The 25,645-nt window shown below is 37.1% G+C and overlaps 1 protein-coding gene across 6 annotated transcripts in view; it reads left to right on the forward strand.

Moving 5' to 3' along the window:
• Positions 1-25,645, forward strand: part of CDKAL1 (CDK5 regulatory subunit associated protein 1 like 1) — a 702,199-nt gene that overhangs the window by 105,510 nt on the left and 571,044 nt on the right. For all 6 annotated transcript variants that reach the window (XM_016954980.3, XM_063812805.1, XM_016954982.3 and 3 more), the window contains one exon: positions 8,976-9,060. In XM_016954980.3, the coding sequence (XP_016810469.2) occupies positions 8,976-9,060 (85 nt within the window). The remainder of the gene's footprint in view (positions 1-8,975; positions 9,061-25,645) is intronic.

A 25,645-nucleotide genomic window follows, 5' to 3' on the forward strand; every position in this document is an offset into this window, starting at 1 on the left:
ATCCATGAATAGACTCCTTTTATTGTTTTGTGTTGTTTCTTGGGTTGATTTTCAAATGGAACAGTTGTGTAAGATAAAGGTTTGTTCTCCTGAATAGTGTTGATGTGAACCGTGCTGTCTCTTCTATAATGCCACCATTATGCAGAAGCCTGCAGGGGGAAGGGCAGATTCGTAGTTGTGAGAGTCTGCCTGTGCTTTAGGGTAATAATCCTGCATTCATTATTAATCTCCCTTTGCTTCCATGTCTCCTGCTCATTACCAAAGGCCAAGACATGACATGTTCAAGATGTTAGAAATTTTGAAAATAGCAGAACGGCTGCTTTTGAAGCCCGATTATTAGTCTTAGAAATGACAACTGCAAGGCCATGTAATATTACTTATTTTAGTTTTTAGATATTGTCTACATTGTTTTTTGATCAATAGGCAAAGAGCCACTAATGAGCCATTATAATTTCCTTAAATTCACAGTCTCTGGAGTCAGTTTGTCTGGGTTTGTAATCCCTGCCAACCCTCTCACCGTGTGATTCTAGGCAAGTTACTTTTCTTTTCTAGACCTTAGGTTCCTCCTCTATAAAATTGGAATAAAAATGAAGGTCAACATGGGAGGATTACATGAAAAAATGAATGTGACAGGCCAAGTTTATTGCTGGATATATAATAGGTACTCAATAATGTTAGCTATTATCGTTATTACTAATCAGATTTTTATTACCCTGGATTTAAAAATAATTTTTCTGTATATAAAGAAATAGTTTGGAAAGTAAAGTGTTTCGATTACAACAATAGTTTATTTCTCTTGTTGGTGACTATTATTTTCTTGGTTCAGTGAGTCCAAAAGCTTTTAGCAGGCAAGGGAAAAGTCCCTTGGAAAATGTATATCAGGTCACTGTTTTTCTGATGGATCACAGCAGGAAAATAGTTTATGTTCTCACCTTAAAATAAAAGGAAGCTATTGATTCCAAGCTGTATGGAAAGGGAAACTTAAAAACATTTAAAAAGTGTTGATAAGTTTTTTAAGGGAAAAAAGGGCAATGCATGCTTTTAACAATTCAAACAGTACAGATAGATATAAATTAAATATTCATGTGTCCCTTCTCAGGATTAAGCATTAAAAAATTATAAAAGTAGTATTCATGCAAGTTTAAAAAAAAAGAGAAAGAATATAAAAGATGCACATGAATACAATATTGGAGCCCACTGAACCTTTATCTTGCTTTCAAGGGCAAACCAGTTTTTCATGTATACTTCTATCCATTTTCTTTGCTTAGAACAGAATTTCCCTTTTTTCTTTTTCCTTTGTAAAACACAAAGTAGATACTAGACATATTCTTCTACACCTTGCTTTGTTTCTTCTAATAATATCATAGAGATTGTTACAAATTGGCACTTAGAGATTTATGTTGCTTTCTAAACAGGCATGATATTTCAGCTGCAGTCCCATAATTTATTTAACCAGTGTCCTTATAGTGGATATGTAGGCTTTTTATGTTTTTTGCCTTGTCAATAATCTTCAATGAGAATTACTTATTTATATATGTTTGTGTGTGTGCGTGTGTGTGTGTACACATGTGTATGGGTATGTGATGTAAGTATCCTACAAGCACATGTAGGAGAAATTCTGACATGCATATATATTTGCTAGTTTTTTCTATTTTGCCTTCCAAAGCGTTTCATCAGCGTAGCCTGCCATCAGCAGAGGGAGAGGTTGCCAGTTTTCCCATTCTTTTGCTTGCACTGGATAGTATCGCACTTAATATTTTCTATTTTGATATGAGAATATAGGATCTCATTTTGTTTTGCATTTTAAAATTATGCGAGATCAATGTATATCAGGATAAATTCCTAATAGATCCGAGATATAAATGCAAAACCGTATGTGAATTAGAAGAAAACATGGGTGAATTACTTAGTAATTTGGGAATAGAGGAAATGTTCTAATAATGACTCAAAATCCATCAGCAATAACAGAAAAGAGTGACACATTTGCTATTTTAGAAATAAAAAAGTATGAAGAAACTATAAAAAAGTAAAATGACAAACTGGAAAAAATATTGTGACTTCTATCATAGATATAGATAGGATTGATATCCTATGTGGCGTATGTGTATGAGTAAATTAAAATTTGAGATGAAAATAACTATTAGCCTGATAGAAAAATGGGAAAAAATAGGTACAGATGAAAAGATGAAAAACAGAAAAAAAAAAAAAACAACAACACTGCGAGGGGCCCTTATGCGTGAAAAGGTGCCCAGCTCACTCATAATAAGAAAAATTCGTGTTACACCCTCAGTGTTGTTTTTCACCAGATTGGCGGAAGTCCAAAGTTTTCATAGCAGACTCCAGGGTCAAGGCTGCAGGTAAAGGGCACTCACAGGCCCTGCTCATGGGAGTGCAAAGTGGCACACCTTTGTGGAGAAGAATTTTACAGTATGTAATGGAATTTCATGAGAATTTATCCTCTGACCCCACATTCCCACCTTTTTGGACTCGATTCCAAAAGTAATCTGGGAAACATAAAAATGACATGTGTACATTGCTACTCATTGCAGTACTGTTTGTAATAAAGAAAGACTGTATGCCACTGCCCTCCAGCCTGGGCGACACAGTGAGACTTTGTCTCAAACAACAACAACAACAACAACAGGCTGTAAATAATAAGATATTGAAATCTAGATTCCATCTGGCTAGCCTGAAGTTTGCAGCTCTCCAAAATAGATCTGATATCCCAACTTTGGCATTGGCAATATTTGGCTTACGTGCAGATGGTTTTCAGCTGCATATCAGAGGTTACGAGCACTCTAAGGGGTTCTAACGCTCAAATCTTGAAGTAGGTGGAGTTCTTTCTTGGGCACTCTCTAAGTTGGTGCCTTCTTCCTACCTTTCCCTTCCCTGGTCCACTCTTGTCCATCTGCCTGGCCCTTCTTTCCTTCAGTGCCCTTCTCTAATATTGCTTCTCCTTCTAAGGCACTGGAGGACCTGGCATGAATGTTCTAAGGCAAGATCAGAAGGTGTTAACCTCTTAGCAGGTATTTGCTCTGATAACCAGATCATCTAAAAGCGGTAGTGTGTTTGTACATTTATTTTATTATTTATTCCACCTCCACTTATCCAAATTAATGTATGAAATTGGGATGTATCTTAAAATTGGTAAGAACTTGCATTTAACTTCTACCCCTCTGGAAGAGTTTTTGCAAAGTTGATGGTGTTTCTCGTAGTTGGTGGCATCTTAGAAGCCCAACAATGTGTGCATAAGGGGGTAAGCCACGTGGAATCACCATTATTTATTGGCAAATAGCCATAGACAGTTTTCCTTCTCACTTTTCATTTTTAGTGAGTTTGTTTTCTGTGTTATTTCATAAATAAGGCCTCTGCTGGGTGATTGTGGGTTGGCTCAGAGCTAGCAAATACTCTAAAGTGAGAAAGGAAAAGTATAGGGTATTATCTTTTTGTTAACAATATTAACATTTATACAGATATCTGTCTTGAATTCTTAGCATTTGACATAATTAATTATTCCCTCTTTTTTTCCCTTCTTTTTTTGAGACAGAATCTTGCTGTGTCGCCCAGGCTGGAGTGCAGTGGTGCAATCACAGTTCACTGCAACCTCTGCCTCCTAGGATCAAGCGAATTTCCTGCCTCAGCCTCCTGAGTAGCTGGGACTATAGGCATGCGCCACCATGCCTGGCTAATTTTTGTATTTTTACAAAATACAAAGAGACAGGATTTTGCCACGTTGGTCAGGCTGGTCTTGAACTCCTGACCTCAAGTAATTTGCCCGCGTCTGCCTCCTAGAGTGCTGGAATTACAGGCACAAGCCACCGTGTCTGGCCTGCTTTTTTTTTTTTTAAATTTATTTTTAATTTTTTAAAATCAGATAGGCTCTTTAAGACTGTAAACTCCCTGAGGGTAGAGATTCTATTCACAGCCGTATCCCCAGTACCCAGGGTACAGCCTGGCACATAGTGAATCCTGATTGCCTATTGTTTGTTGATTGACTGATTTATGCCTCTAAGAGGAACTATCTTTTGATAATATTAAATAAGATGACCTAATACAAAACTGATAGAGTTCAGAAATAATTAAGAATCTCCTGGCCAGGCGTGGTGGCTCACGCCTTTAATTCCAGCACTTTGGAAGGCTGAGGTGGGCGGATCACGAGGTCAGGAGATTGAGACCATCCTGGCTAACACGATGAAACCCTGTCTCTACTAAAAATACAAAAAAAAATTAGCCGGGTGTGATGGCGGGTGCCTGTAGTCCCAGCTACTCAGGAGGCTGAGGCAGGAGAATGGCGTGAACCCGGGAGGCAGAGCTTGCAGTGAGCCGAGATCGCGCCACTGCACTCCAGCCTGGGCGACAGAGTGAGACTCCGTCTCAAAACAAAAACAAAAACACAACAAAAAAAAGAATCTCCTATGTTCAGTGGGAAAGGAATATTTGTTGGGTGGGGGGTTTCCTAAAAGATTATGTAATTTTTTGGCATTTTGACATATTCACAGAATTCCTATTGATTGAGGTTACTGCATCAAGTATAGTACAGTCATGTGTTGCTTAAGCACAGGAATTTGTTCTGAGAAATGTGTCAGGCTATTTTGTTATCATGGGAACATCATCAAGTGTACCCACACAAACCTAGATTGTACAGCCTATGACATATCTAGGCCATTATATGGTATAGCCTATTGCTCCCAGGCTACACACCTGTACAGCATATTGCTGTATTGAATACCATAGGCACTGCAGAGCATCTAAACATAGAAAAGGTACAGTAAAAATATGGTATGAAAAATTTAAAATGGTGCACCTGTCTAAGACACTTACTATGAATGGAGCTTGCAGGACTGGAAGTTGCTCTGGGTGAGTCAGTGAGTGGGTGGTGAGTGAATGTGAAGGCCTGGGACATACCCTGCACCCTACTGTAGACTTTATAAACACTGTACACTTAGGCTACACTAAATTTATACAAAATATTTTTCTTTCATAATAATAAATTAACCTTAGCTTACTATAATATTTTTACTTTATGAACCTTTTAATTTTTGAAAACGTTTTCACACTCTTGTAATAACACTTAAAACACAAGTATATTGTACAGCTGGAGAAAAATATTTCCTTATTGTTTAAGCGTTTAAAATTAAATTTTATTTACTTATGGCCATGCACGGTGGCTCACACCTGTAATGCTAGCAGTTTGGGAGGCCGAGGTAGGTAGATCACGAGGTCAAGAGATTGAGACCATCCTGGCCAACATGATGAAACCCCGTCTGTATTAAAAATACAAAAAGTTAGCCAGGTGTGGTGGCAGGTGCCTGTAGTCCCAGCTACTCGGGCGGCTGAGGCAGGAGAATCACTTGGGCCCGGGAGGTGGAGGTTGCAGTGAGCCGAGATTGCGCCACTGTACTCTAGCCTGGTGACAGAGTGAGACTCTGTCTCAAATAAATAAATAAATAAATAAAAATAAATAAATAATTTTATTTTATTTTATTTTTAAAATTTTATTTATTTTTACTTTTTAAATGTGTTTGTTAAAAGCTAAGACAGAAACATACACATGAGCCTAGGCCTACAAAGGGCAGGATCATCAATATTACTGTCTTCCAGCAACACATCTTGTCCCACTGGAAGATCTTCAGGGGCAATAACATGCATGCAGCTGTCATCTCCTATGTTAACAATGCCTTACCTTCTTCTGGAATACCTGCCTCCTGGAGGACCTTCCTGAGGTTATTTTACGGTTAAATTTTTTTTTTTTTTTTTTGTGAGACAGAGTCTCACTCTGTCACCCAGGCTGGAGTGCAGTGGTGCAATCTCAGCTCACTGCAACCTCTGTCCCCCAGGTTCAAGCAATTCTTCTGCCTCAGCCTCCCGAGTAGCTGGGATTACAGGCGCCTGCTACTGCACCCGGCTAATTTTTGTATTTTTAGTAGAAATGGGGTTTCACCATCTTGGTCAGGCTGTTCTTGAACTGCTGACCTCGTGATCCAGCCACCTCGGCCTCCCAAAGTGCTGGGATTACAGGTGTGAGCCACTGCACCTGGCCAACTTTTTTCTTTCTTCTTCTTCTTTTTTTTTTTTTTGTAAATAAGTAGAAGGAGTACATTAAAATAGTGATGAAAAGTATTCTATAGTAAATACTAAGTGATAGGAATTTTTAAGCTCCATTATACTCTTGTGTATCAACTGTCATATATGTGGTCCATCGTTGACTGAAATGTCATTATGCAACACATGTTTTCCCTTTATTTTGAAACCAACGTTGGCAAAATTCCAAAGTACAATAATTTGCATTATTTATTCATTGCCATACTTCTCCTTGAGAGGTCCTATGGTAAGAGTTATCTAGTGACTTGAAAATGACTGGGTAGAAGAATGTGCCAGGATATAAAGCTGGCATCTGATACAGATAGTTCTGTCATTAGGATTATTTATTTATTTTGAGACAGAGTTTTGCTCTTGTTGCCCAGGCTGGAGTACAGTGGCACGATCTCGGCTTACTGCAACCTCCACCTCCTGAGTTCAAGCAGTTCTTCTGCCTCAGCCTCCTGAGTAGCTGGGATTACAGGTGCCCGCCCCCACGCCCGGCTAATTTTTTGTATTATTAGTAGAGATGGGGTTTCATCATGTTGGCCAGGCTGGTCTCGAACTCCTAACCTCAGGTGATCCACCCGCCTCGGCCTCCCAAAGTGCCGGGATTACAGGCGTGAGCACCTGCACCTGGCCCTTATTTATTTGTTTTGAAATAAACTAACAATTGCTAGTTTTTTTTATCATTAGCTAGCAGACATCTGTGACATTTTCTTGTCTGCATAATATGGTTCTCATAGTATTGCTTTGTCATTTGAAATTCAACATTCATTCAGCAAATATTTAAGGAGTATCTCCCATGTAGCAGGCCCTGTAATAAGTGCTGGGGATATAGTTACGAGTAAGGTGTGAGTCTCAGTCCTAAATCTTTGTTAAATACAACAGTGAAGCTTGTTTCTTGAAGCTCATTTCTAACGATCACTATGGCCTTCCAAGCTTTAGGGGATTGGAGAAGCGCCATATGCATGTGGTCCCACACATTGCCCCTCTGTCATCCTCCCCTCACCCTTTACCTACTTGCATATTGTTTAGTGTTCTATGACAATTTGAATGTCTACTCTGTGCCCATCACTCTGTTGGGATTTGAACGTTCAAGGAGCAGCAGATAAAAATGTATTCAGTATCTCTTAAATAGTAGTAAAGACAGGCCAAAAAATGAATGATTTTCAGTGTACAAGAATTGTCTACACACAGTCTGTTATAGGAATTCAGAGAAGAAAGAGTACTAGGATCAGATTGATAGTAGAGGAATATCACTCAGGTGGCACTGGGAATAATTTGGAGGATACTAACAGGAGGTAGGTGAATAATCTTTTCTGAGTTGAGTAGGGAAGTGACATAATTGATTTATGTTTTATATAAGGCACTCTGGCTGCTGGGTGGCAAATTAGACTATGGTCTGGGGGTAGAGGAAATGAATGCAAGAAATGAGTCAGGTTAGCAAGGATCGTAGTATTCAGCTGATAAATAGTGTAAGTAGTTTCCATGCCTTTCATTGTTTCAACATTTTTTTTTTTTTAGCTGGGCATGGTGGTGGGTGCCTGTAATCCCAGCTACTCGGGAGGCTGAGGCAGGAGAATGTCGTGAACCCAGGAGACGGAGGTTGCAGTGAGCGGAGATCATGCCACTGCACTCCAGCCTGGGTGACAGAGCGAGACTCTGTCTCAAAAAGTATGTATATATTTTTTGCCATGTTTATAATAAAATACTGGGGGATTTTTTTTTTTTTTTTTTTTTTTTTTTAGGTGGAGTCTTGCTCCGTCGCGCAGGCTGGAATGCAGTGGCATAATGATCTCGGCTCACTGCAACCTCTGCCTCCCGGGTTCAAGCAATTCTCTGCCTCAGCCTCCTGAATAGCTGAGAGTACAGGCATGCCCGCCACCACACCCGGCTAATTTTTGTATTTTTAGTAGAGACGGGGTTTCACCATCTTGTCCCAGCTGGTCTTGAACTACGGACCTCATGATCCACCCTCCACAGCCTCCCAAAGTGCTGGGATTACGGGAGTGAGCCACAGCGCCCGGTAGAATTTTTTGGCGTGTGTGCCAAGTTACCAGAAACTCTGATGTGCTTACCAGTCCTCCCACCTAGTGCTCTTATTTGAATCTTCCTTCCTAAGTGGAGAATCTACACATAGACATCTGTATGTTCTCTTAGTTCATGTCATTTGAGCTTAGCTTCTGTTCTTATACAGATACTGTTGAAGGTGCTGCAGTTTTCAATTTTGGTTTTCCTTTCTTTATGGTAATCCTATTTTAATATATAAGATCCTTTCAGGCAACTGAAGTATGCAAGAGGCAGGTGGAATAGTAGCAACTTTAGGTATTAAAAATCCATATAATAAATATGATGGGTTTGGATTATTTGTTGCATTGCCAGTGAGTTTATTATAGTATATAACAATATTTAATCAAAATGGTGATAGGAATAAAAGGCCCACTTTGAGGTAAATCATTAATTTTTAAGGCAGACAAGTTATGTTTTTAAGAATTTCTCAAGCTGAAGAATATTCAGTGTACACTCTGTGCCTGAAAAAGCTTAACACATAATCCACAAAGGTGAAATTGATTTGATACTCAGAGGTAAGATTAGGGCAAGTTTCACTTTAGTTTGTGGAAATTATTAGATAGTACTGTCAAGCATTGAAAATAAAGGAAGAGAATGCTTATCATTACATTTTAAGTGAAAAGATATAGCATAGATTACACATTTTTATATTTATTGTTCACAAATATTTCCATGTTCTAGCAATTTTCTACTGTGTTGTAATTGCCTGTTCATTTTACTCCACTGTTTTTCTCTCCCCTACCACAGCAATCCCAGTGCCACTGGATATTTTTGAATGATTAAGTGTGCTACTTACTTCTTTTTTGTGTTCATTTTTTTAATAGAAAATGCATCCGATGCAGATTTATGGCTCCTGAACAGTTGCACTGTAAAAAACCCAGCTGAAGACCACTTTAGAAACTCAATTAAGTAAGTAGAAATTGATTTTTTCCTATTTTGTATAATCAAAGTAAGAATTGATACCAAAAGATTAGCTTTTTAAAAATGTCAATATAGATAGTTTATATTAAAAAAGTATGAGTTGGACTTTTAAGATTATACTATTTTGACTTTGTCTGATACAGAATGATGCTTTTTTATTTTTTATTTTTAAATTAAATTTAATTTAAGTTCTGGGGTACATGTACAGGATGTGCAAGTTTGTTACATAGGCAAACATGTGCCATGATGGTTTGCTGCACCTATCAACCCATCACCTAGGTATTAAGCCCTATATGCATTAGCTATCTATCCTGATGCTCTCCCTTCCCCCGCCCCCTAACAGGCCCAACTGTATGTTGTTCCCCTCCCTGTGTCCATGTGTTCTCATTGTTCAGCTCCCACTTGTAAGTGAGAACATGCAGTGTTTGGTTTTCTGTTCCTGTATTAGTTTGGTGCGGATGACGGCTTCCAGCTCCATCTGTGTCCTTGCAAAGGATGTGATCTCATTTCTTTTTATGGCTGCATAGTATTCCATGGTGTATATGCACCACAATTTCTTTAGTCTGTCATTGATAGGAATTTGGGTTGATTCCATGTCTTTGCTATTGTGAATAGTGCTGCAATGAACATATGCGTGCATGTATCTTCTTAATAGAATGATTTATGTTCCTTCGGGGATATACCCAGTAATGGCATTGCTGGATCAAATGGCGTTTCTGGTTCTAGGTCTTTGAGAAATCGCCACACTGTCTTCCACAATGGTTTAATTAATTTACATTCCCACCAACAGTGTAAAAGTGTTCCTATTTATCCACAGCCTCGCCAGCATCTGTTGTTTGTTGACTTTTAATAATCGCCATTCTGACTGGCGTGAGATGGTACCTCATTGTGGTTTTGGCTTGCATTTCTCTAATGATCAGAGATGTTGAACTTTTTTTCGTATGTTTTTTTGCTGCATAAATATCTTTTGAGAAGTGTCCATGTGCTTTGCCCACTTTCTAATGGGGTTGTTTGTTTTTTTATCCTATATATCTGTTTACATTCCTTATAGATTCTGGATATCAGACCTTTGTTATGTGGATAGATTGCAAAAATTTTCTCCCATTCTATAGGTTGTCTGTTCACTCTGATGATAGTTTCTTTTGCTGTGCAGAAGCTCTTTAATTAGATTCCATTTGTCAATTTTTGCTTTTGTCGAAATTGCTTTTGATGTTTTCATCATGAAATCTTTGCCTGTGCCTATGTCCTGAATGGTATTGCCTAGGTTTTCTTCTTGGGTTTTTGAAGTTTTGGGCTTTACATTTAAGTCTTTAATCCATCTTGAGTTAATTTTTGTATAAGGTATAAGGAAGGGGTCCAGTTTCAATTTTCTGCACAAGGCTAGCCAGTTTTCCCAGCACCATTTATCAAGTAGGGAATCCTCTCCCCATTGCTTGTTTTTGTCAGGTTTGTTGAAGATCAGATGGTTGTAGATGCGCGGTCTTATTTCTGAGTTCTCTATTCTGTTTCCTTGGTCTATGTATCTGTTTTTACACCAGTCCTATGAAGTTTTGGTTACTGTAGCCTTGTAGTATAGTTTGAAGTTGGGTAGCGCGATGCCTCTAGTTTTGTTCTTTTTTCTTAGGATTGTCTTGGCTATATGGGCTCTTTTTTGGTTTCATATTAATTTTAAAGTTTTTTTTTCTAATTCTATGAAGAATGTCAATGGTAGTTTAATGGGAATAGTATTGAATCTACAAATTACTTTGGGCAGTATGGCCATTTTCATGATATTGATTCTTCCTATCCATGAGCTTGAAATGTTTTACCATTTGTTTGTTTCCTCTCTTATTTCCTTGGGCAGTGGTTTGTAGTTCTCCTCGAAGAGGTCCTTCACTTCCCTTGTTAGCTGTTTTCCTAGGTGTTTTATTCTTTTTGTGGCAATTGTAAATGGGAGTTCATTCATGATTTGGCTCTCAGTTTGTCTATTGTTGCTGTATAGGAATGCTTGTGATTTTTGCACATTGATTTTATATCCTGAGAGTTTACTGAAGTTGCTTATTAGGAAGTTTTTGGGCTGAGACGATGGGGTTTTCTAGGAATAGGATCATGTCATCTGCAAACAGAGACAGTTTGACTTCCTCTCTTTCTATTTGAATACGCTTTATTTTTTTCTCTTGCCTGATTGCCCTGGCCAGAACTTCCAGTGCTGTGTTGAATAGGAGTGGTGAGAGAGGGCATCCTTGTCTTGTGCCCGTTTTCAAAGGGAATGCTTCCAGCTTTTGCTCATTCAGTATGATATGGGCTGTGGGTTTGTCATAAATGGCCCTTATTATTTTGAGGTCTGTTCCATCAATACTTAGTTTATTGAGAGTTTTTAACATGAAGGGATGTTGAATTTTATTGAAGACCTTTTCTGTATTGAGAAAATCATGTGGTTTTTGTCTTTAGTTCTGTTTATGTGATGAATTATGTTTATTGATTTGTATATGTTGAACCAGCCTTGCATCCAGGGATGAAGCCCACTTGATCATGGTGGATAAGCTTTTTGATGTGCTGCTGGATTCAGTTTGCCCAGTATTTTTGCATTGATGTTCATCATGGATACTGACCTGAAGTTTTCTTTTTTTGTTGTATCTCTGCCAGGTTTTGGTATCAGGATGATGCTGGCCTCATAAAATGAGTTAGAAAGAAATCCCTTGTTTTCAGTTGTTTGGAGTAGTTTCAGGAGGATGGCTTTTTGAAGGGTTTTTTGTGTGTCTATCTCCTTAAGAGTAATACTTTAATGGGAACTTTTCTAATAAGTAATTTCAGTATTTGTGAAGTTAGCTAATAGGTGATTTTTGAGTATTTGTTAAGTGTTAACTGTGTGTTCTTCTCGGAGAATCAATGCATACTTTGTGAAGTTGCCTGACACAGTCCTTGCCTCTTTTCCCTGCCCATTAGCACTGTTCTAAGTGCTACAGTACCTGGCTTTCAACGGAATTGCACTTTGTTGAAGGGAGGTGGGCATATTAAGTCCTTGCTTCTTTCTTTGTTCCCTCAAGTTAACGTGGAAGAAGTATCCTTTTTTCACATTTTCTCTGAATCTTATCTCCATGGATCTTCTTAGAAACCTTCTTCTAGAAATTATTTCCTCATTCCATATTTCCAACCTCTCCAACTCCCCTGGAACGTTTTCATTTGTATTTAAACATACCTGGGTCTAATTGGCCCCCTGTGCCCCTGTTAGCTATTGTCCTACATTTTTTCTTGCCTTCCCAGCCAGACTTTTAAAAATTCTTCTCTTCTTAATTTCATTCTTATACTCATTCTTTTTCCCCTTTATTGGTTTTATTGTGAAATATATTAAACATACATTAGCGTTTATAAAACACATACAGTTTAAATAATAATAAACACTTAAACATCTGCCACCCAGTTTAAGAAGTATAACATTGTCAAGACCGTAGAAACTGCCGTATTTTCAATCATAACTCCCAAGAAGTAACCTTTATCTTGACTTTTGTGAGTCATTTCCTTACTTTTATTAGTTAATGTATCATCTATTAAGTATGTCTTTAAACAGTGTGTTGTCTTGTTTAGCCGTATTTTGAACTTTATCTGTTGAACTTATACTGTTTGTGTTCTTCTGAGATTTACATCTTTTTCTCAGCATTACGCTTTGAGATTTATTCATGTTAATGGGTGTAAATTCATAGAATTTGCTACAATTTATTCATTTTATTATTAATAGAGTTTTGAATTTTTCCCAGTGTTTTGCTTTCATGGACATTCCTGCTATGAATATTTTAAACATGTTTTCCGTTGCACATGTGTAAGAATTATTCTAGAATATGAACCTGGGAGTTGAGTTACTGGGTAACATATCTGTGTACATTCAAACTTTATTAGGTAACGCCAATTTCTTTTCACGAATGGATGTAGTAGTGTGCATTCTCACTAGTAATGGATGTGTGCATTTGTTGTTTTCCATTTTTGTCAGCACTTGATATGGCCAGACTTAAGTTTTTGCAAGTCTGTTGGTGATGATGGTATTTTGTTTTGGTTTTAATTTACATTTCCTTTTTTTCTTTTCTTGAGACAGGCTCTCACCCTGTCGCCCAGGCTGAAGTGCAGTGGCAGGATCTCGGCTCACTGCAACCTCTGCCTCTCGTGTTCAAAGGATTCTCCTGCCTCAGCCTCCCGGGTACCTGGGATCACAGGCGGGCGCCACCACACCCGGCTAATTTTTTTTTTTTTTTGAGAGGGAGTCTCACTCTGTCACCAGCCTGGAGTGCAGTGGGGCGATCTTGTCTCACTACAACCTCCAACTCCCGGGTTCAAGTGATTCTCCTGCCTCAGCCTCTCGAGTAGGTGGGATTACAGGCGTGCACCACCACACCCAGCTAATTTTTGTTTTTAGTAGAGATGGAGTTTCACCATGTTGGCCAGGATGATCTCAATCTCCTGACCTCGTGATCCGCCTGCCTCGGCCTCCCAGAGTGCTGGGATTACAGACGTGAGCCACTGCGCCTAGTCAATTTTTTATATTTTTAGTAGAGATGCGGTTTCACCGTGTTGGCCAGGCTGGTCTTGAACTTCTGACTTCAAGTGATCCACCTGCCTCGGCCTCCCAAAGTACTGGGATTACAGGCGTGAGCCACTGTGCCTGGCCTTTGTTGCATTTCTGTGATCATTAATGAGTTTGGGCTTTTTAAAATAGATCTATTGGCTATTTGGATTTTACTTTTTTGGTAAAATGGCTTCTCAGGTCATTTGTCTATTTTTCTGTTTTTTTTTTTTTCATTTTAATCATTTTTTTGTCGCCATATATTATGTGTCTTACATATCCTAATCCTTAGATATTATACACGTTGCAAATATCTTCTCCCAATTGCGGCTTATCTTTTCATTTTCTTTTGTGGTATCTTTTGATGAAGATAAATTCTGGTTTAAAGGTATTAATCCATTCTTTTTGGTCTGTGTTCTTATTGTTTAAGAAGTCTTTTCTTACTCTGAAGCTATTAAGATATTTTCCTATATTTTCTTCTAAAAGTTTCATGGTTTTACCTTTTACATTTAGGTCTATAATTCATCTAGAGTTGACTGTTATTATTTTTTATTATGGTATCAGAAGGGGTCCAATTTTATGTCTTTCTCTGTAGATAACCAATTGTTTCAGTATCATTTATTTATTTAAGTTCTATTCTTTCTTCTTTTATCTGTGCATTGCCCACCCTCTCATATGTTGAGTGTCCATAGATGTTTGAATCTGTTCTGGGTCCTCTATTTCATTCCTTTGATCTATTTCTTTATTCTGGTTCTTGTTCTACATAGTCATAAGTAGTACAGAGTTACATTAAGGCTACCTATTTGATAGTGCTAGTACCTTTGTGTTCTTCTTTAAGAGTGTATCTGTTTTTAAGTTCAACAAGGAATACTATTGTGTGTTTGTGATTACATTTAATTTTTAGATGATTTTGGGGAGAATTGAATCTTCACAATTTTGAGTTATCCAACTCTTCTATCCTGACTTTTTAAGGATTGATTCTTTTCTTTCTATAGCTCTTGTGCATCTTTTAGACTTTTTTCTCCCAATGTAGGTATTGAATTATTCCAGTGCGTTAAGAAAATAAACTTACTCTTTCTCCTTTTGCCTGCACAGTATGTACTTTATATTTTTATACTACTGTAAATAGTAAACTTTAAAAATTTTTTGTTTTCTGTTTTTACTGCCTTGGTCAGGGACTTAATTGTAGTAGCAATGTGAAGGATGGTTGTGTGTAAGGAAGAGTATAGATCAGGAGTCCAGGGAGGACAGAGTGGTTGTAGTCCAGGTACAGAGGATCTCATCTAAAGTGGAGGTGTTCAGAATTGGAAGGAATACATTGACTTGAGATGGAAGAATTCTTTACATCAGGGGTCTCCAACCCCTGGGCTGTAGACCTGTACTTGTCTGTGGCCTGTTAGGAACTGGCTGCACAGCAGGAAGTGAGTGGTAGGCGAGCAAGCATTACTGCCTGAGGTCTGCCTGCTATTAGATCAGCAGCAGCATTAGATTCTTACAGGAGCACAAATCCTATTGTGAACTGTACATGTGAGGGATCTAGGTTGTGCGCTCCTTATAAGAATCTAAACTAATGCTTGGTGACCTGAGGTGGAACAGTTTCACCCCAACACCATACCTCCCACCCCCGGTCTGTGGAAAAATTATCTTCCATGAAGCCGGTTCTTGGTGCCAAAAATGTTGGGGGGACCGCTGCTTTACACATTCCACGTTGTCCAAGATGACTCTAAGGTCTCTGGCTAGAATGAAGTGAGGAATTCTAGGAAGGGAGTTATTAAGAGATGACATGTTTTGGTTTTGAATGTGCTGTATTTGAAGTTACAGATAAATATTTTAATAAGATAATGAATATACTTGAGCTTTATTGAGTGTCTTCTATGTGACAGGCAGTGTTCTAAGTGCTTTAGATGAATTAGATATTATCTAGCTTAATTCTTGCAGCCTATCAATGAGTTGTAGATTCCATTTGTATTCCTGTTTTATAGGTGAAGCAGCATCTGTTTTACAGATGAAGGTCTCTAAGGCTGTTCAGTTCATAAATGGTAGAGGTGGGATTTTAACTGAGGCAGTCTGACTAGAGTCTGTGCATTTAACCATTTTATTACTGTGCTTCCTAGATAAAGATGTCAAGTAAGTGGTTGCAGAATTGAGGCAGATATCAAAGAGGTCAACACTAGAAACACAAATTTAATATTGTTTGCATAGAGTTGATAGTTGAATGTGATGTCATCCTTAATTGAAAATGGTGGAAGGAACAGAGGAGTTCTTACCTGAGCAATGGCAAGAGGCAAGGGAAGGGAGGATGGAAGAGGGGAGTTAGGGTCACGTTTAGGAGCAGAAGAAGGACGAATTAAACTAAGGCAGAGAATGGTATTCACCAGATGCTGTTCATTTTCAGAGAATGCTTTTTTTTTTTAATGAGAAGCCTGTGATTGTCCCAAATTATGTATTTTTCTCTATAGAAAGGTAAACAAGATACAAAGATACTTTAGTGCTACTGATACCCCCTATGTACTGAACCTAGAGAATATAGTTTCTGTGATTATCAACTTTATGATGTAATTAATGGACATAGTTCTAGAGTATTTCTAAAAGTTTAAAAACTCAAATATAACTTGTGTCAATGGGTTTTGTTATATATGTGTTGTAAATATGGTTCAAAGTAATGAAATGCTGTTTGAATGATTAAGTAGAAATGACACAAGAAAAGTTTGCCATTTAAACACTACAAAGCTAGTGGTAGCAAGCACAGGTTCCTTTAATGTACTATTCTGCTTGATTGAAAGAAAATTTAAAAAGATATTATATATGATTATTTTTAATGGCCTTGAAGACTTTTGATCATCACAACTAATTCTTATTAAGATAACACTTAAACTAACATTTGATTTCTTTCCAGAATAAATACAATCCTGTAAAAGGTACAATAACAGTTAACATTGGGAAAATATCAGATTGAGGTGACATTTATACATATGAAATCTTTCAGTGATGGATTACTCTTCTCAAGCATTTTGCTTTATTCAGATATTTTCCCAGTTGTCACCATTGCCTAACACAAAACAGCAAAGATGAGTAGTGTAACATTGTTAAATGTTAAGTCGTGCTACACATGTGCCTTTTCTCATCCTCCAGCACCATCCTTTCCCTTTGCTGTCCTCTCTTGCATGCATTTTGGTTTTCCATGAGAGTGAGGTAAAGCTTAGATTCAAAGAGAGCCTGATAAGATGTTGCTTCTCCTTCTGTTGCACCCAATCCTTTATACCCAAATGTAAAGATTTACAGCAGTGGGGTGGGACCTGTCTTTTTCTAACCTGGACTCTTTACCCATGATTACTTCACTTTGCTACTTATTCCTGTGTGTCATCATCTCTCGATCATCTGCTTTTGTTTTCCTTCCAGTACTTCTTGGTGTTAAATAGTTGTTTTAAATTATGCATCACATCATTTTGTTTCTCTTGAGCCACCACACAAAAGATCACCTTGTTTTGACAGGAATAAAGAAAGATGACTGTAAGGGATTTACTGTCTTTCATGTGATTAATACAGTCTCAATGATTAAGATCCAGAAATTGTGAATTTGTGACATGACAGTTATGGACTGAATTATTTTGTCGTTTGTTTTGGGGCTTAATACTTTTTTCAAGGTTTTACAGTGTTTGTATTATTGATATTCAGACTGATAAAAGAGTAAGAATTTTAAGTAGCAAAAATAGAGATAAGAGTGACTTTTTGGTTGCCTTTTCACCTTAGAAATCTGAAATGTTATTGCCCTTACTAATTTAGAAAGAATCGCTAGGAAGCCCCCTGTGTTATGATGGCAGCCTGCTGGATGCATACTAGTTCCTCTTGAGCATTTGTCAGTTGCCCTGGCTTTGTTTTATCCATTAGACCATTTTGATTTAGACAATATGGCCTTTAACTTGGGGGGTTCTTGAGTAAATAAAAAAGATCAAAAGTTTCAAAAAATAAAATTTGCTCTTAATGATAGTATCAAATCAAAAAACTCCTTTGGTTAATGCTTTATAGAAGTGTGGGATCTTTTCCATGCCACCTACAGGAGGTCATTCAGAGGCTGGTGAAAATAAACACATCTTGTGTGTCCTATATAAATGACAGAAAGAATAGCCAGCTTGCTTTGATCATGGACTGTCAACCTCTATTTGACCTTGTGCATTATTAACCCAAATGGGCACTGTGGTTTAGCCGTACTGATAGTGGATAGACAGGAGTCACTTGTTTTTAACTGCCTTTGCCTGTAGAAATAAATGGTAATGTCGAAGGGATGGCTTAGGTATCTGAATGTAATTACTTGAAACGACAATTGAAAATAAAGGCAGAACTGGATAAAGACAAAAAATGTGTGTTTGAGACAGAGGATATCTGCTTTGTATAACATCTTTTCACTATAGGAAAGCACCTTCCATGCTATTCTGTTGAGCAAAACATAAATTATTGGATTGTTATTCCTATTATGAAAATATTGTTTGTTTTATGCAGATTTATTTTTGAGTTCTTTTTCTTCATAAATTGAAGTTGGGGGAGGTACCAGAATATTATTTCAACTTGAACTTGTAAAGTAAATTGCTTTCAAAAAAGCTGACTTCATAAGAATAGAGAAGTGGTTACCCTTTCAGTTAGTAATTATCCAGTTTAAAAGAATTAAAAAACCCCTTTCCAGTTCTCTTGTTAACCACATTCACTAGTAATTTTCTTTTTTAACTAAACTTCTAAAAGTTACTTTTATTTACTTTTTGAGACCAGGTCTCGTTCTGTTGCTCAGGCCGGAGTGCAGTAGCACGATCACGGCTTACTGTAGCCTCATCCTCCTGGGCCAAAGCAATTCTACCATCTCAGCCTCATGAGTAGCTGGGACTACAGGCATACACCACCACACCCAGTCAATCTGTTATTATTATTTTTTTTTTAGTAGAGAGGGGGTCTTGCTATGTTGTTCAGGCTGGTCTTGAACTCCTGACCTCAATCAAGTGATCCTCCTGCCTTGGCCTCCCAAAGTGTTGGGGATTACAGGCATGAGCCACCTTGCCTGACTTCCAAAATTAATTTTTAATTAAAAAAATTTTGTCATTAGAAGGTAAAAAATCACGGGGTTTTGATTTGGCCTTTTGTGAGAAATAAGTTAGATAATGCAAGTTATTTGAATTATACTTTAAATAATACTATAGTTTGTTGATTTTTTGTTAAACTTAGATATTTTAATTTTAACTCTTCTAATTATATGAAATGGCTATAGTTTAGTATCAGTTTCATCTTATTGTTTAAAATGTTAGTGGCAGATTCAGTGAATCATTGTGTGCTTTTACCAGTCACAATCTCCTTTTTTCAGCTATCCTTGCCTACCAAAAAGTATCCTTTTACATGGAAAGTTAGTTCAAAATATTAGACTGAATTAATTAGTATTATTGGTTGGGTATTGTCTAATAAGATTTTTTGTCTCCCAACAGTGCTATGCTTAATATGAATTTACATTTTCCTACCATTTGTCATCTCGTTCCACTGTTTAGATATTGTCTGTATGCTGATTTCTCCCAAATCTTCGTCTTTGATCTGTATGTCTCCTTACAGGCTCCAGCCTTGTATATCCCACTGCTTCCTTGACTTCGCCATTTGGATGACCTTGACCATGGACACCTCAAATCATCATGTCAGGGCCTCCTCCTTATCTACCTCACCTTTTCTCTAGCTAGCATTTCCATTAGTATTGCCCATCTTCTTTGATTGTGGTCATCAGGAAATTGCATTATCATTTCTTAGTGTAACAAGGGTTTTTAAAAAAAATTTGTTCAATGCCTCTCTCTCCTACCTCTTTTCTTGCCACTGGGCTATAGAATTTTACTTCCTCCCTGACATTAGAAAATTTCCCAAGCACATAATTAATGTATTTGCATATGTTCTTCCCTTCCTTGGACTGTCTTCTCTCTTTCCTCCAAATGCATGCCCTCACCTCCACCCACCCCACATTAATCCCACCTGGCTAAATAGTTGATCTCTGGAACTCATGTCAGAGATAACACCTGTGGGGTCATCGCCCTTCTAAGCCTCACCTCACCTCTTAGCTCCAAGGTCTGTTCCATGCTAGTTCTTTATCCCATATTAACAATTAACATCTGTTGTTGTGTAGTATATTCTATTATTTGTTTACATATTTGGCTTGCTACTAGATTGTGAGTTTTGAGGTTAGGATACTGACCTCAGAAAAATTCTTTTTATGAAGCCTTTGACGCTCTGACTCTACTGTGTAATGATTTTCCTTGTCCTGGGAAACAGATATCATTAATAGACAAAGACCATTTGTCAACGGTTGTAAGAATGTTCTCCCAAGGTTGTAGTGAGTCCCTTGACAGATACAGGCTGTGTATTTGTAAAAAGGGAAAAGGACATTCTAACTTCCTAATTTCTAACTTCTAATATTGTATTCCTGAGGGAAGTTGTAAAAGGAGTATCTTCCTTCTTGGAGTAGTCACCTGGTCATGCTGGCAGGATCTTGTGCTCCTCACTATCCTAAATGAGCTCCGGGCCAGCTTCAGGGCTGTGGCCATTAGATTAGTTAAAGTATCATGTCTTGAGTGAGAGAGTAGGAAAGGTGGATAAAAACCTGGTTAGTGTTTGGCCTTGAGTTTGGCACACAATTATAATTACTCAATACATGTTTGTATAATTAGGTTGAACTGATTTTTCCTCTTTTTGGGAAAAGGGTTTAGTATCGTTCTGCTGTCATTGCATCAAGTCATCGTTAATATATTTATGTTAAGTACATTGTAAGTTGTATAAGTAATATAATTGCATTAATATCAGAACACTTGTCTTACATTTGAGTATCAAATTGTCCAGATTTGAGAGTGAGCAAAATACACCAGATATACCACCAAAATTGAAAAAAAAATCAACTGCTTGTTGTTGGGGAAGAAGTAGTAATGTTGGAAAGGTTGACTTGATAGAGGATTTTGTAAGATGAGTGAAAAAGATCTAAAAGGACAGTGATGTCTCTGTTATTGACTGAGGTATCCTTGGTCTCTAGAATAGTGCCTGATGAACAGCATTGAGTTACTTATTCACTGAATTGAATTGAAAGATTTGATGAAGGCCAAATTTCTCTAAATAAATTCTTGTTTATGGATTAGGTCTTATTATCTATCATATGTGAATGAATTCATTTTATTCATCTTATGTCACAGTTTTGTTTAGTCTATTTTCTGTTGTTGCTAGGATTTTGTAATTTTTTCCCCATGAGTTTGTTTGGAGTTGATAATGGTATTTGAGGAGCAAGTTTTCTAGAAACATAGATGAAGAGTTTTTTGTAAAGTAGGGGGTGAGAGTTATGTATGTTCAGAGCAGCTTCTGACCATTTCCTATTAGAGGCTTCAAGTTGTCTTCTAACTCTGGAAAAACATGGAGATGAGTGAGAGGAAAGACAGAATATTATCATGTGATGTATGCCAGTGAGCAGTTTTATTGGAAATACAAAAGAAAGTCTATTTTAGTGTTTAATTCCTGGTTTACATAAAAAAAAAACCAAATGAAACTGTAAACTTACAGTTAAAAGATTAGTAACTTAATTTGCAAATCAGCAACAGAAAAAGCAGTTCAGAGGTGGTAGGCCATTTTAAAATGCAAAACTGAGTTTTGTAGATATCCAAAATCTTTTTGAAGAATAGTATTTTGCATATTTTATGATTAATGTTACATCAACAGTTGCTTTGTTTTTGCCATTTTAAGCAAGAGAGTGAGTGAAAGAGGGCAGTGTATTATGTGCTGGCAACAGCTGGCTGATAGCATTGAAATACTTACGTAATTAAATATATGTGTTGGCTGTTGTCCTAACAACTCTGTAGGTGGAGGCTCCAGAAAGCATGCAGAAACTTGCTTTACCAGGATTAAAGAAAAAATCAACATGATCTAAGTCTGTTCTTTCAGCCAAGAGTGATTTCCTATTGTTTTGGTTTGAAAGACATTCTACTTATTCTTGGTGTGTGTGTTTATATAACAGCAGAGAAAAAAAGGCTCTTGTTTTTTTCTTCCCTTATTGTTTGCTCTAAGAGTGACAAACATAATCTTTCATAATTTTTAGTCAGTAGTATTGTTTAATAACTGATAATAAGTGAAATAAAAAAGACTTTTTAAACCCATAGGACATGCTACCAAAGTATTAAATATTAACCCTTTTTATTTCTTACTTATGGTTACACTTAGGTGTAGTTCTCTGGGCCACATTAATGAAGTTATTTAGATTGTAGACTATATTAAGGCATAGATTGCTATGATCCTGGAAAATTGGATAGGAGTGGCAGGTAATATGCAACTTACTTTTACCTAACAGCTGTGGATCTAAATCTTACTCAAAGTGCCCTATGTTTACATATTTTACTGTTTTTGTAGCTCTAAGGCTGAGGCTGGTCCCTACTGTACCTTTGATGAAAGGATGGCACTTTTGTGGGTGTTAGAAAGAGTGCATAGACACAGTGCAGCACCACTGTGTGTGGCTGCCCCATATTAATAACTGTCATTTCTTTATCTGTCTGCACCCATTTTCAGAGTTCCTTAGGGGCAGCCGCTATATCTTTTATCTGTATCCCAGCATCTTATACAGTGATTGACAGTGATAGTTGAACAAATGAATGAACCAACTCATATGTATGTTTCCTTTGTATGTTTATCTTTCCCATCCCTTCCACCTTCTGCGTCTGTCAGATCAAATGTCTTCCACTGGATTTTCATAGAACTTTTTCTGTGTCTCTTTCTTATTAGATTTTAAGAGTTTGAACTTGAGGTTATCTGCATGTCATAGAAAACCTAAAAAGTAGAGGCTTACATGACTTAGGGGATTTATTTTTCGTACATATGCAAAGTCCACAGTTAGGAAATTGCTGGCTTTGCTTTACCAATTTAAGGGTGTGAGGATTGAAGTCGGTTGTTTTAAAGGTCTTTCCCTTTTGGTGTCAAATGGTTATTGCTCTCTGGCCATCACATGCACTTTCCCCCACAAAAAAGATGGAAGTACCAAACTGGATGTGCCAGCTGAGTCTGTCCCTTCTTTAAAGGAGCTTTATAGGAAGTCCCGCTCAAAACCCGTGCTTGCATCTCATTGTGTGGAGTCATATCACAGGACTACCTCTATTTGTAAGAGAGGCTGGGAAATGTAGTGTTTTTTTTTTCTTTTGTTTTTATACTGCACACATTGTTGCTCCCAACAGAATTGGGATTCTGTTAGTAAGGGAGATGGGGCTAATGTTTATTGGCTTGATATCTCTGCTACAGGGTATAAACTTTGGGACAAGATACACATTTTATTTATCTTTCTATCATTTATCAGGGCCATTGTATTGGAGGAGGTCCTCAACATACTTGTGAACAAATGATCCTCTTTTCTCCTCTTATCTTTATTCAGAACATTTAAGAAATGACATAGTTGACATGTAAGAACTTTTCCTCTTTTTGCTTACTCTGAGTGGTCTCTGATGAAGGAATAACAGAATACATAGGAGAAGTTCATGGCTTAGTTGTTGGACACACATTTTTTTAAAAAATGGGACTTGCTTATATTTTCTGCTCTTAAGACCTGCAATGACCATATTTGAAATGGAATCTATAAGGAAAATATGTTTTTCATTGTTCTGAGATTCATTTCTGTGATATAATAATCATAAGCCTGATTTAAAACCTAGATATTTTAAAATAATTTAGACATAAAACAAAAGTGGAGTTTATGATGATTATCATGGAGGGTCTTAACCAATTGGAAAACAGGTTGAAGGACAGTTAAACTCATTTTATAATTAAGTGTTTAGAAAATAATATTTTGTTTAATTCTAAAAAAATTTAGGTACAGCTGAAAAATACCACCTCTCACTAAGATGGAAATTTAATGTTTTAGATTTCACTTGAAAAAAAAAATGGAGAATTTGATGTAACCAGTGAAAATCTAACCAATGGGAAGAGTCTTACAAAACTTGCTGGAGATTTTTTATAGGTTGGCGCCATTGGATATTATCAGAGGGATGTTAAGGCTATCAAATTCTCATTCCAGGATACAACCTACACATTCTGCAGCAGTGTCTTTTTTGTGTTTCTGTACACAGAAGCTGTCGGGAACTACCCAGATATAGTTAGGTTCTCCTGACCCATTCTTTACTGTTTCTTTGTGTGCGTGTGTGCTCGCACGCTCAATGTAGATGCATTAAGAAAGAAACTGACAGAATCACATGATAGAAAGTGTTTTGGGAAAAATACAAATTAAAATGGATGTCAAGGATCTCTTTAACAATATGTTTTAGAAGTCAACAGCTCATCCTTTGTGCCAACCAACAATTTGCTTTCCAGCTCATAAATTTCCTTTCCATTACAAGAGGAATCAGATAAGCAAGTTTATGGCAAAACTAAAAAGTTTAATTTGGTGCTTTCCTTAAGTACCTGTCAGTATTTTATGATAGTTACTGAAGGAAAAGACTTGTTTTACCTCAAATGAGAAAATGGTTTGAGTCAACATATTTTGTAGTATTTCAATTATCCATGGTTGAAACATTGATTAACTCTTTTGATGCTTTTACCATTTTAATTTAATAACAAAGGATTTGATGTCATTGATCAAGTAAATTTTTTAAAAAGTAATTTTTAAAAATAGGGAATAGAACTGGAGTGTATTCATTGAGCAAATTCTAAGAAACTTTAAAAAATTCTCTTCTATCTAGGCTGCAAGCTTTTTCTTACTTGTCATTTCAGATACTTGTATATCGAGAAATTTGCAATATACCAACTTGGTAATCGGTAATGGGTGACTTGAGGGGTATACAGCATAATTAGAACTTAAAACTCAGAGTAATCCAGGGCAGATGGTGGCCTGAGTATGTATTTTCGATCCCCTCATTGTCACACTGCCTAAATAACTTTGAACAACCGTGGGAACCTTTGTACCTGGTGTTAGAGGGGAGCACATATATCAGCTGAGACTCTGGGTCTTGGGCAGAAGTTGTGCTGTATAGATGGGGTTGGGGGAGTAATGTTATCTGTATTCCTTGTGGTGATGGAGAGAAGAGTCCAGGACCTAGAATCTGGAGAGTCTTAGCTCTCCCATAGACCTGGGGCAGTGTCTTGAAAACTTATCAGACCCAGTAATCCTCTTATATAAAAAGTGTTTTGCAACGTACCCTTTATTATATTGAAGTGAAAATCTTGAATAATATAATCTATGCACACACATAATTAACAAATCAATTAGCACAGTGCTCTGAATGTAATTAATATAAGGAAAAAAAGAAAAAATTGTTAATGCAATACATATTTCAAAATACAAATGCTTAGGCACAAATATACTAGAAGACCTAATGAAATGGCCTGTATACAGAATGACAGTGACAGTGAGAGTAATGAACGCAGTCTGATATGTGTGTAGCCTTAACAGCTTAAATGCCAAGAACAGCATTGGTGATCTAGTGATGCACCTTTCCAGAATGGATGATGACTCTTGCTAAAGTTCTTAATGACACGAAGTATGTTCTTCCTTCCATTTTCACAGAGGTTGGATTCCTGAAACTGTACAAGAAATACTTAAAATAAGTCCTCACTTAATGTCAACGATAAGTTCTTGGAAACTATAACTTTAATTGAAACGATGTATAGAGAGATGAGTTTTTTTTTTCTAAGCAATGTTATAAAGAAACTGTCGAATGAAACAATTTTATTCCAGGAGCCACTATCTGTAAAATGGAGATAGGTTCTAAGGAGATATTATAAATATATTTTTTACGTATATGCATGTTAAGTGGGGCTTTCAGAACTCATGCAGGTCGTGTGGAATTCTCTGTACAGCATAGATCTGTGTAGTGGAAGACATCTAGCACCTCTGACTTCGGCCTGCTTAATGGCAGTTGCACCCTCCAATTAGTATTATATCCAAAAAGATTTGGATTTAACCACTTACTGATTAAAATTTCTATATGGCCCGAAGCACACAAAACAAGATAAAAGAAAATCAGGAGAATATGGATGTGAAGGTATATATGACATTATGTTTATAAGTTTAAATAAATA

The sequence above is a fragment of the Pan troglodytes genome, chromosome 5 (assembly GCF_028858775.2).
Source record: "Pan troglodytes isolate AG18354 chromosome 5, NHGRI_mPanTro3-v2.0_pri, whole genome shotgun sequence".
Classification (NCBI taxonomy): Eukaryota; Metazoa; Chordata; class Mammalia; order Primates; family Hominidae; genus Pan; species Pan troglodytes.